We start from the raw sequence: 10,025 nt of genomic DNA on the forward strand, positions 1-10,025 counted from the left end.
ATGATTTTAGTGAAAATCAGTGAAAATTGAAGGGTTCATCCAGAATGAGTACTTCAGGGTGAAAACTAAGGTGCAACTTAGGGAAAACTAAGACAGAAAAGGTAGTTTTGGAAAAGCTGGAAAAGAAACAGGCAATGAAACAGCAAAAATTATTTTAATTTATGGATAAGCAGAATTCTGTTGACATTTCGGTTTCTGCAGTCAATCCATACTAAGGAAGCTATTCCATAGTGGTATTAGGAAAATTTGATGAAGACAAGGCAGTATCCTACTGAAATGATCACGGGAATAGTGACTAGATGATTAATCTCTTCTTTGTCATTTAGTATTGCATTTCAGACTAAGAACGTCTAGAACAGCAGATCCCTAACAAAGACATTTCTTCATTCTGAATACTTTGCTATTAACAAATTTGGCTTGTCAGCGATGATAAATCTTAGTTTGGCTCAATGTTCTTACTTGTTGGTGGTATAATTAATTTAACAATTACTAGTACTGCTTGGGTTTTTTTTATATTCTGAAAATAATAATTCAACTCATATCCATCAGAATCCAATCCAAAACCAGTGAAAATGAATAAGCTCTATGTGAGCTCAAGCTTTGTGATCCTTTGCCATTTTCTGATTTATTTTATGTTTAATAGATACTGGAGGCAAGTGGAAGTTATATAGAGAATAGTATTTTATATAGGAAATACTTTTTAAAAACCCCACAAAACTACTGTAATGCACCAAATCAGCTTCCATTTTCTTTCTGTCCATCAGAAAAGCAAGCAAAAATGTCATTACTTCTTAAATTTTAGAGAATACATTTCCTTATTTTTTAGGGCTTAAATAGCAGATAATGCAGTGGTAGAGCTGCATACACATGCCTTACCTTTCTCAGGGAGATTTTGTATTTTTGGCTTTTCTTAAGACAACAGACATGATTTGAGTTAACTAAGAATTTTACTTCTGATAATGATTATAAATATGGAGAGTCACTTCACAATTCTGCCTCTAGTCTGGTGCAGAATGTGCAAAGATTTGAGCCCAGCTAATATTTACCAACATGGCAAATAAGGAAATCAAAGAAAGATATATGCCACACCCATCAGGGCTGCTGGAAACTGGCTGGTGCATGGAAAAACAGTGAACTGAGGTCATTATTCATTCCAAGCTCTCTTGATTTGCCTGGCACATCACCTTGTCTCTTTGAAAATACAAATTATTTGGCTGCAGCTCCTGCAGTGAACCCAGACTTTTTATCCTCCTAAAGGTCTTATCCAACAAAAATCTTACACATCTAATATGCCACTTATGCAAAATGTAGGTAACAGAGTCCCACTCAGCAATTTTTAAAACCTCTGACCATTGGGTATCAAAGCCCAGGAGGTTCCATAAATCCTGCAGTTACAGTTCTAAAGTTCCCTGCCCCCTGTACATCCTGCTTTTGCAAATATCCTTGTTCTGAAAGAAAGAAAATCTTTGGTACTTACTGTGTTGTCTAAGCCCATCAAGGTTCCAGTATGCAGATGTTTCCTCTGCCAAGATCAACAATGACAGCAATCAAAGTGTTTATGCTTAGGAGAATGGGGAATTTAGTGTACAGAAGTTTTGTGTAGTTAAGTTCTCTGTGAACTGGCAGAAGGGCTCTAACAATTCCAGCATTCAGGATAACTGTTTTCCCACTAATATGAGTTTTGTGGTCATATAGTGCATTAAAACCTATCTGGAATAATTCTTTTTCTCTACACCTTCAGGAAGTGCATTTGAAGAATACAAGTAGAGGGAACACAGGAAACAGAAACTACAGAATGTAAGAACATGCCATCCACAAGAATGAAGAATGAATGTGCCATCTGCAGGATACTTTGCTGTAAATAAATTATTTGTTAAACATTGGAAGACTTAAAAAAAACCTATGGTTTAATAAGCTTGATGCAATCTCAACCAATGGGCATTCTCCCAGTGAACAATGCAACTAAACATTCCAATATTAAGTCTTTAGAGAACAGAACATTTTAACCAGCCCAGAGCTAAAAAAATCTGTGGTTGATATATTACCGTTTGTTAACCTGTTTTAAATGTCCTGCACAAAATCTCTTAAAGTCCTGTGCCCCTCAAAAGCCTACAAATTTATGGGCTCTTGATGGATCCAATTGCACTAAATTAACCTATGAACACTGGCTGCTGGAGTCATTCATCAGCCTTGTCTAAGTGGTGTTTTTTTTATTTGCACTTCTATACAAGCAACAGGCTGTTTGTTTTACAGTGTCTGATAACATTGTTTGTCTACCCCTTCATATTTGCACAGTTTGACATTCCCAGTAACAGCAGCAGTAAGGTAACATATACGGTTTTAAACATCCATTAATTCCATCTGTGGCATTTTGACAGAATATGGGTTATAGATGCATTTGTTTTAAGACAGTTTTATTTTTCCTTCTCTTGCAAAGATGCAGTTTATTGCAATTTGTGAGACAAAAGATTTTTAAAAGCAGTTAAAGCATACATAGGCTCTCAAACCATTAATGATTCTTCCAGGTAATTATTTTGCAACAGTATAGGTAACTTCTTTCTTCCTCCATATAATGCAGTATGTAAAATTTAGCATATCAATAATACACATATATCAAACAGTATGTAAAAATCTCTGTTTTATAGTACAACGGTGCTATTTTATAGTTTGTTACATGAAAGGGTCTGGCCAAAACGGTAGTAGGTAGAAGCAAATATGAAAAGATCAAGCCAAAGATTAAATAACAAAACAGTTTTAAAAATACTCAGTTTAAACGCACTAAAATGGCTTCAGATTCCAACATGGAAATAACTTTCCCATCTTCAAAAGAAAATTCAGATACTTGTTTCCTTTTAGATGTTTGAATGGTGGTGTTTTCACTTACGGTAATGTGGAACACAAATTCATACATGCTTAGGCCCAGAGAAGACAATTTGAGAAACAGCCCTCAAATGACTTCAAAGGGGAGCCCTTCAGGGCGTAAATCTTTCTGAAATATCAGCATTCTATTCAAATGTAACAAAGGGTTACTCAAGTTTGCTGCCATTTTAATTCTTCCCACAATCAGATGTGACTAAATGGACTGTTGATTAGGCTGCTGCATCGCTCTGTAAATCAGAAAAGCTAATCTAATCACAAAATTACAGTGTAGAAAGAGTCCTCAAGAAGAGATGCACCATCATGTCTTTCAAACTGCTACTCACAATAGCTTTTCATGCACCCTTGTGGGAGACATATGTATTTCTGGATAATCTCTGCTTTGTAACCTTGATAGGTACTGCACTGATCCTACCTTGAATAACTGTGTCCTATGCTCCATTTTTGTAAACTAACTCAGTGCTAGATTGGCCATGCAGCAAAGGGCCATAGGTAGCCAACCGTGTCCCAGGGTGAGCAATAAACTTCTCTGTGAGAGAAGGGAAGAGAAGGCAGGAGAGAATGCACTGTTCCATCCTGTCCAGAACTGCAATGTGGTTCCACTCAACTTCTTCCCCCCATCACCCTGCACGTGGTAAGCACAGACGAGGGATGAAATATCCCTTGGTCAACCCCAAAGAGGGCAGGGAGAATACTCTGTGAAGGGAGCAATCAGGGAGACGTTAGATTAGATCTGTAAAGGAATTATCTCTTTTTAAAGGCTCAAATCTGCCTTACTTTCTACTACATCCATGGGAGTAGATGACTGAACTATTGATTAAAACACAAGAGAAGAATCTCTGCAGACTGCATATGGTACAGCTCCTCAATAGTTTCTTATGAAACAGACAGGGAGGGTAGGTTTCAAAAGTCTAACAAATTATTATAGTTCCTTTTTTGTTCCCATAGAAAATTTGGGTTTCGTATTTTTTCCAAGGAAAGTGCAATGTATTCCTATGCAATTCTTTAAACCCTCCACTTTCTGTGAGATGCATGTTTACATGCACAATAGACTGCCATCGCAATGTAAAAGCAGAGCGGTAAATGAATGAAAAGAATGTCACAGCTGTCACTGACTGAGATAGTTATGTTCAAAAAGGAAGAAAGTAGAGAAACAGGTGGGGAAACTAACCTAAATTATTTACGACCAATTCAATAAACAGAGGTAGAAATTCTGATATCTTTCACAGCTCTCACAGGCCTCTTTTTGGCAGTGGAGATGGAAAGGGGAGTATTTTTACTTCAATGGCTGTTAAGAATTCTGAAATGTATTCTAAGAATAAGCCTTTATTTTGATGTCACAGACATAATGCATATTTCCATTTCATGTCCATGACTCTTTCTGTCCCTTACCTCCTCTGAAGTTCTAAGGGGAGGAGGGAGGAAAGATGTGAGCGCAAAAAGCAATTTGCAGATCTCTGTGGTGACGAGTTTCTTTGTAGATAACATTCTACTGATGCACTGTTAACGTAACTGAATAACCATACAACATTGTGCTATTTAATTCCTGTAAATTAATTCAAATTTGGGTCTTGGGATTCATGCACTCACATTCATGCCACCATATTTACCCTGTCGAGAAATCATAATTAGAAAATGTCACTCATAGGCAGCAATATCTAACATCAGAACTTGACAACTGTCTAAACAAATTAGAACAATTCTTGAAAGAAACTACAATAAATAATGAATAGCTACAAGGTTCAAAAGCAACACTTTGCTTTACTGGAGAATAAATGGTATCACAAAATGGAGACTAGCTCCACCACCGTAGAGGTGAGAAATGCATGGATGAGAAATGCATACTTGTATAAGAAATCTCCAGTCATATGGCAGGGAGCACATGATAGACTAGTCAGTGTGAAAGATAAAGGGCTGCATTAGGTTAATAATCTGAGTAAATCCAGTACTTAAAGAAGTTGAAGCATGAGCCAAAACATCTCCCTCCCAAAAGTACAAAGTAGCCTGACTTGAAAAACTTCAAATTAGAGAAACTGAAGGGTTCAGCTGGATATTCAAAAGCACTCCAGATATTTAGGAACAGGGCTCCCACTGGATGCTGTTGATTCTAATAAATCACTTAAGTGGTAAAGAAAATCCCACTCTCCATCCTTCCATATCATGTAAATCACATGAGAGAAGTCACAGATTTTTGCATTCTAGAATAGACATAAAACTCCAATTATTACATAGAATGTCACTGAAGTGCAGAAGTAAAAAAGTGAATTAAGTCTCATTATTTTCAGTTAGAGCAAAAAGCACTGCAGATCTAAACCCACTGAAGTCATCAAGGTAGCAAAATTTGAGCCTCATTTCCATAGTAACCATAATTAATCATTAAGAGTTTAAATGGAAAATAAATAAATTTTATATTCTGCTCAAAATGTACTTACGAACTTACATTTGTGTGAAAGACTTGTATGAGGCTCATTTGTACCATTCAGTCAAGACAGAAAAGAAAATCGAATAATGGGATACTGCGTTCAGTCCCGGGAGGTACATTAAAGTAGGCACCTTTTGCCCAAGGCAGATTACAGCGTCGATTCCTTTTTTAAGATTAAAGGGTAAGTTAGTGGTAGGCTTTCTTCACAGAAGTGAATTCCATACACATCTAGTAGCTGTGTTCAGTTGTCCCGTGAGCTGGTTGTTGACTTAGTATCAATGGCTAAAGTTGATTAATGAAGACTCTAGGCCAAGCATTGTGTCTTCTTGGCTCTCCATGTTAATGAGGAAGTGCATGATAAGACAAGTTCAGAAAGGTGTATGCATATTTGCTTTACCTGTTACTGATTTGGCCAACAATGCCAAAGTGGTGCTATTGTTTTGTTTAAGAAAGTACTTGACTAAAATATAAAAGAAAGCATAAATATTTTTTTAATGTATGAAAATGACAATTATATAGGTATGGTTATTAAAATAGAAATACAACTAGCCATAACTTTTCAACTTTTTGTCACTCAGCAATGGCAAAGAAATCTTAAATTGATGGAGACGGGGCAGGAATAAGAGTCAAAATGCCACAAAAATTCATGGACTTGAAATGCAATTCTGAATCTTTACTCCAAGTCAGAAATATAGACAAAGAAAAGCATTTAAAGTGAGGGAACAATGGATATGACTGAAAGCCTGTTCAGATTAATGCGAGTCCTGTATCATACCAAAGATTTTTAAGCCACACTCTAGCCTGAAATCAGTGTAGAGTTTGGCTTAAAGTCAGTGGCATGATATGATCAAGATTTTCATAAAGCACATGTTTTTATTTTTACCTGATTACTTTCTCACTCATGGCACGCCCCCCAAAGTCAATATTCCTTAAAAAAAATAGCACAAAGAAATGCATCTGATTTTAACAACAAATGAAAAAAAAATATTCCTAACATGAAACTGATGCTATTTTTAATTCTCACCAGTTTCAAATTGTGAGAAAAAGTTGAAATATATGGCTAACAGTCTGTGAATTTTTTTTTTTAACTTTATGTGGTCACTATGAACATCCTAATGTGCAAAATTTCACATTTCTTTGTTTTGTTTTGAAATGATGGTAAGTTAAGCCCAAATAGAGATTCTTGGAACATATAGGCTAGATAGAATACTTATGTTCTGATGAAGGTATAATCAATATATTTAAAATGTTTTATTTTTAGTCTGAAAAGGAATAGTAATAATTTATTTGGGGACTCAACCTATACTGGTCCCTCTTTTAAGGATACTGTTCAGTGCAAACAAGTCTTCCAAATGCCAAACTTCTATTTAAAACCAACATTCATTCCTCCCTCCCCCTCCCCCCAGCAAAACTAGTTAAAACACTATTGTAACATAATTTTATTGTTTGTTTCTTTGTTGGGGGGGGGGGGGGTGTTTCATTTTGATTCACTTTGTTTTGATTTGGGGGGCAGGGGTAAGGAGGAGGAGATGAGGCTTTCAAACGATTCAGATTTTTTCCTCTTGGGTACTATCTACAAAAAATAAAGAATTTACCTTGATGAGATTATTAATTATCCAATTCATGTGTGGAAGTAGTATTAAGTAAAGCAACTAGATTAAAGTTGTCTTGAAAGAAGGAAAAAAGTTATTAACACAAAGTTTTTACTCATTCTAATCCTACACTATACTTTTGCTTCTCACAGCATTGGAATATTCCACTGGACTATAACTGTCCAAACACACAGTATCTGATATATATAAATCTTCCTTGATTTTTTACATGAAGGGTGTTATGGGAATATCTGAAACTTGATTACATATAGTACAGTATAGAGATACCAGGCTAGCAGAGACCAAAACAAGAAGGACCTCCCTGATGCTTACATTAGGAAATCTTATACTAGTTGCATAAAGGGTGTGTGTACGTGTATATATATACATATATAGAGACATATGTATGTATATATATGTATAATGTTATAATGTGTGTATGTGTATGTGCATGTGTGTGTGCATGTGTATATTATGCTTTTCTTCATTTTCCTGTCAAGTAAAATTTGAATTTCTTGCTTTTTACACATTGTTTCTCATGGATTATATTCAATAATCCAGTTGGAATCTAATTTTAGAAGAACATTGTATAATATGGGTGTCACAAGTTAGATCCCACCTTTGTTTTTCACACCTCAAGAAATGACCTGATTTTTAAATCATGAGACACTTCTCTGCTGTCATCAGATAAATCTATCTATCTGTTTAAGTACAGATATAAAATACTAACTCTGAGGGCCTTACTACGAAAACATTGATTGAAAAATTTTCTTTTATTTAATTCTTATCCAGATAACTTCTGTTAAGTGAGATTTTTTAAATGTAAGCATCCCTTCAAAGTAAGAATAATGGATAATATAAACAGAGAAGAATCAAAATTTCTATAATTTAATAATATCACCTCAATTATTCATTTGTCAATTAGATGTTTTTTGTAAGAATAATTCACGCTTCTCTATAGCACCCTTAACTATTTCAGAAGTGGAAAAGACTTAGCACTGTAAATTCCTATATCTCAAATTATTTATAAGAATTTTTGATTTCTCTGTATTCTTCAGTAACTTTTTATTTTGCCAGCGTGGCTCACAAAAGTCATAAAAAGCATCAACATGATACTTCTGCTGCTAAACATTCTTTCCCACAAATATTTAACATACATACACCCACCTACAATATTTCCATATTCACACTTGATTGAAGTTCTTAAGAAACAGCACAAGTATAACTGGGAGGTTTTTTTCATATTTTAAAGGAATGAACCCTTTTTTAACTAAATCAAAGACATTCTATCTTACTGTATTTTACATTCATTAGTATCATCTCATTCCTCTAAAGCAGCAACAAAACACCTGCAGAACAAAAAGGACTCTGTCTTGATAAATAGGATCATGCTTCATGTACTCGTGTTAAAGAAAAACGTTTAACCAGATAACTATATTTACAACTGATTCAATGAAATTCATATTTTGTAGTGAAATATTTAACTTCTTAAATTTTAAAACCAAAAGAATGTTCCACTCTTCCTGGTTTACTGGCATTAACCTGGTTTATGGTATGAAAAAGCCCACTTCAACAATGATCAAAGGATCCAAGACCAATAGACTAAAGTGCTACCAATGACAGAGGTACAATGTCCTTATTTCATGCACAGGGATGAATTCTATCTTAATTTTTTTTTAGATTAGAATTTCAAATCAAATTGGTATAAATACTGCATAATAATTATAATACTCTTCATTATTTCCACTCAGAGACAAGTTTGAATATAATAAAGCACATGCAAGTTACACTGCGTGATACAGTATATAAATCTTACCTTTTCATTTATTACCATTTCTAAGGAATTATTTCAACTGAATTCTACAGAAATCCTGTGCAAGATGAAAAAAACAATTTTTAAAAGTGTGTAGTGATAATAGTTGCCTGATTAAACTAAGTCTCATCAAACATGAGTCATAAAATGCACCACTCAAAGCATACCAGTACTTCATAATGTTCTGAACAGCTTCACCTGTAGTGTGATACTTCATGTTGCTTTTATCAGAATGTGATGGTTCTGTTTTATAGTTTCTTAATCCTTGGAGTCTTTGGGTTAAATATAAAACAAGTTTATCAAGCCTCAGGATTTTAGGAAACAAAATAGAAGAAGCAGCACCACCTGCTGCTGATAATCAAATCACACATGAGCTTTCTCTCCTCCCAAATTATCTCCAAAGCCATCCACAAGTGCTAAATGAAGAAAGCGATAGCACTTGGTTTTCAGGAGGACACCCTTTCCAACAGGAATATTGACTGTCCTCCCTTTCTTCACTGTTGGACTTCAATTGGTATCCTGACTAAAACTGGGGTTTCCATGATGCAAGCGTGAATGTGGATACATGAATTTCTGATTTCACTACTGAATAATGCTACTATTAACATTTCAAGTCATTATAACCAAACAGTGACAAGTGTTAAATGTTCATTCACTAAAAACCATTTAAACTCTCTATTAAAGTTCTAACTGGATTTATTCTTTCTTTTTTATTTTCTTGTGCTTACTCATAATACAATGTCACTACTTGATGACAAATAATATTTCATACTGTGTATGTAACATCATTGTGTTGCAGAATCCCCCAAATACCTCAACAATGTCTTTGTTGCGCTATTCTCCCCATTTAGCACTTATAAGCTTTTCTAGTAACAACCAATAAATCAAAAAACGGAGCTCAATATGTACAAATATAAAAAAAAATCAAGAATTTTTGCTAGTTTGCAGTTCATGTAATGCCATCTTGACCATTCTCTTCCCCCCTCTCTACGAGCTGTCTAGAACAGTAAACTTTGCTCCATAAATAATAGTATATTCATGCTTTTAAAGGCTTTTATATGCATTTATAGTAGGTAAAGGTTGGAAGAGGTAGTTGACTGAATTTCACTTTTATCTACTTTGATTTCAGTAAAGGGCTTTGTCACTCTGTATACATAAAGGCTAATGCACCCTTTGGTTTGTAGAATGTACTGAAATGTTTGCAACCCTCTTGGTATCAGGTCCAAAATGTGAAGCATTACTGTTAAGAGGGTATCTTTCTAATGTATTTGTATGTATAGTTTACACCTCTGTGAGGTCTAATAAAGGATTATGGTTAATA

The 10,025-nt window shown here is 34.8% G+C and overlaps 1 protein-coding gene across 1 annotated transcript in view; it reads left to right on the plus strand.

Moving 5' to 3' along the window:
- The window catches only part of IGF1 (insulin like growth factor 1), a 58,693-nt gene extending 51,835 nt beyond the window's left edge, over window positions 1-6,858 (plus strand). Inside the window, exon 4 of the mRNA XM_075502727.1 lies at window positions 1,742-6,858. Within this exon, the coding sequence (XP_075358842.1) occupies window positions 1,742-1,801 (60 nt within the window). The 3' untranslated portion in view covers window positions 1,802-6,858. The remainder of the gene's footprint in view (window positions 1-1,741) is intronic.
- The last annotated feature ends 3,167 nt before the right edge of the window (window positions 6,859-10,025 follow it).

The sequence above is a fragment of the Mycteria americana genome, chromosome 1 (genome assembly GCF_035582795.1).
Source record: "Mycteria americana isolate JAX WOST 10 ecotype Jacksonville Zoo and Gardens chromosome 1, USCA_MyAme_1.0, whole genome shotgun sequence".
NCBI lineage: Eukaryota > Metazoa > Chordata > Aves > Ciconiiformes > Ciconiidae > Mycteria > Mycteria americana.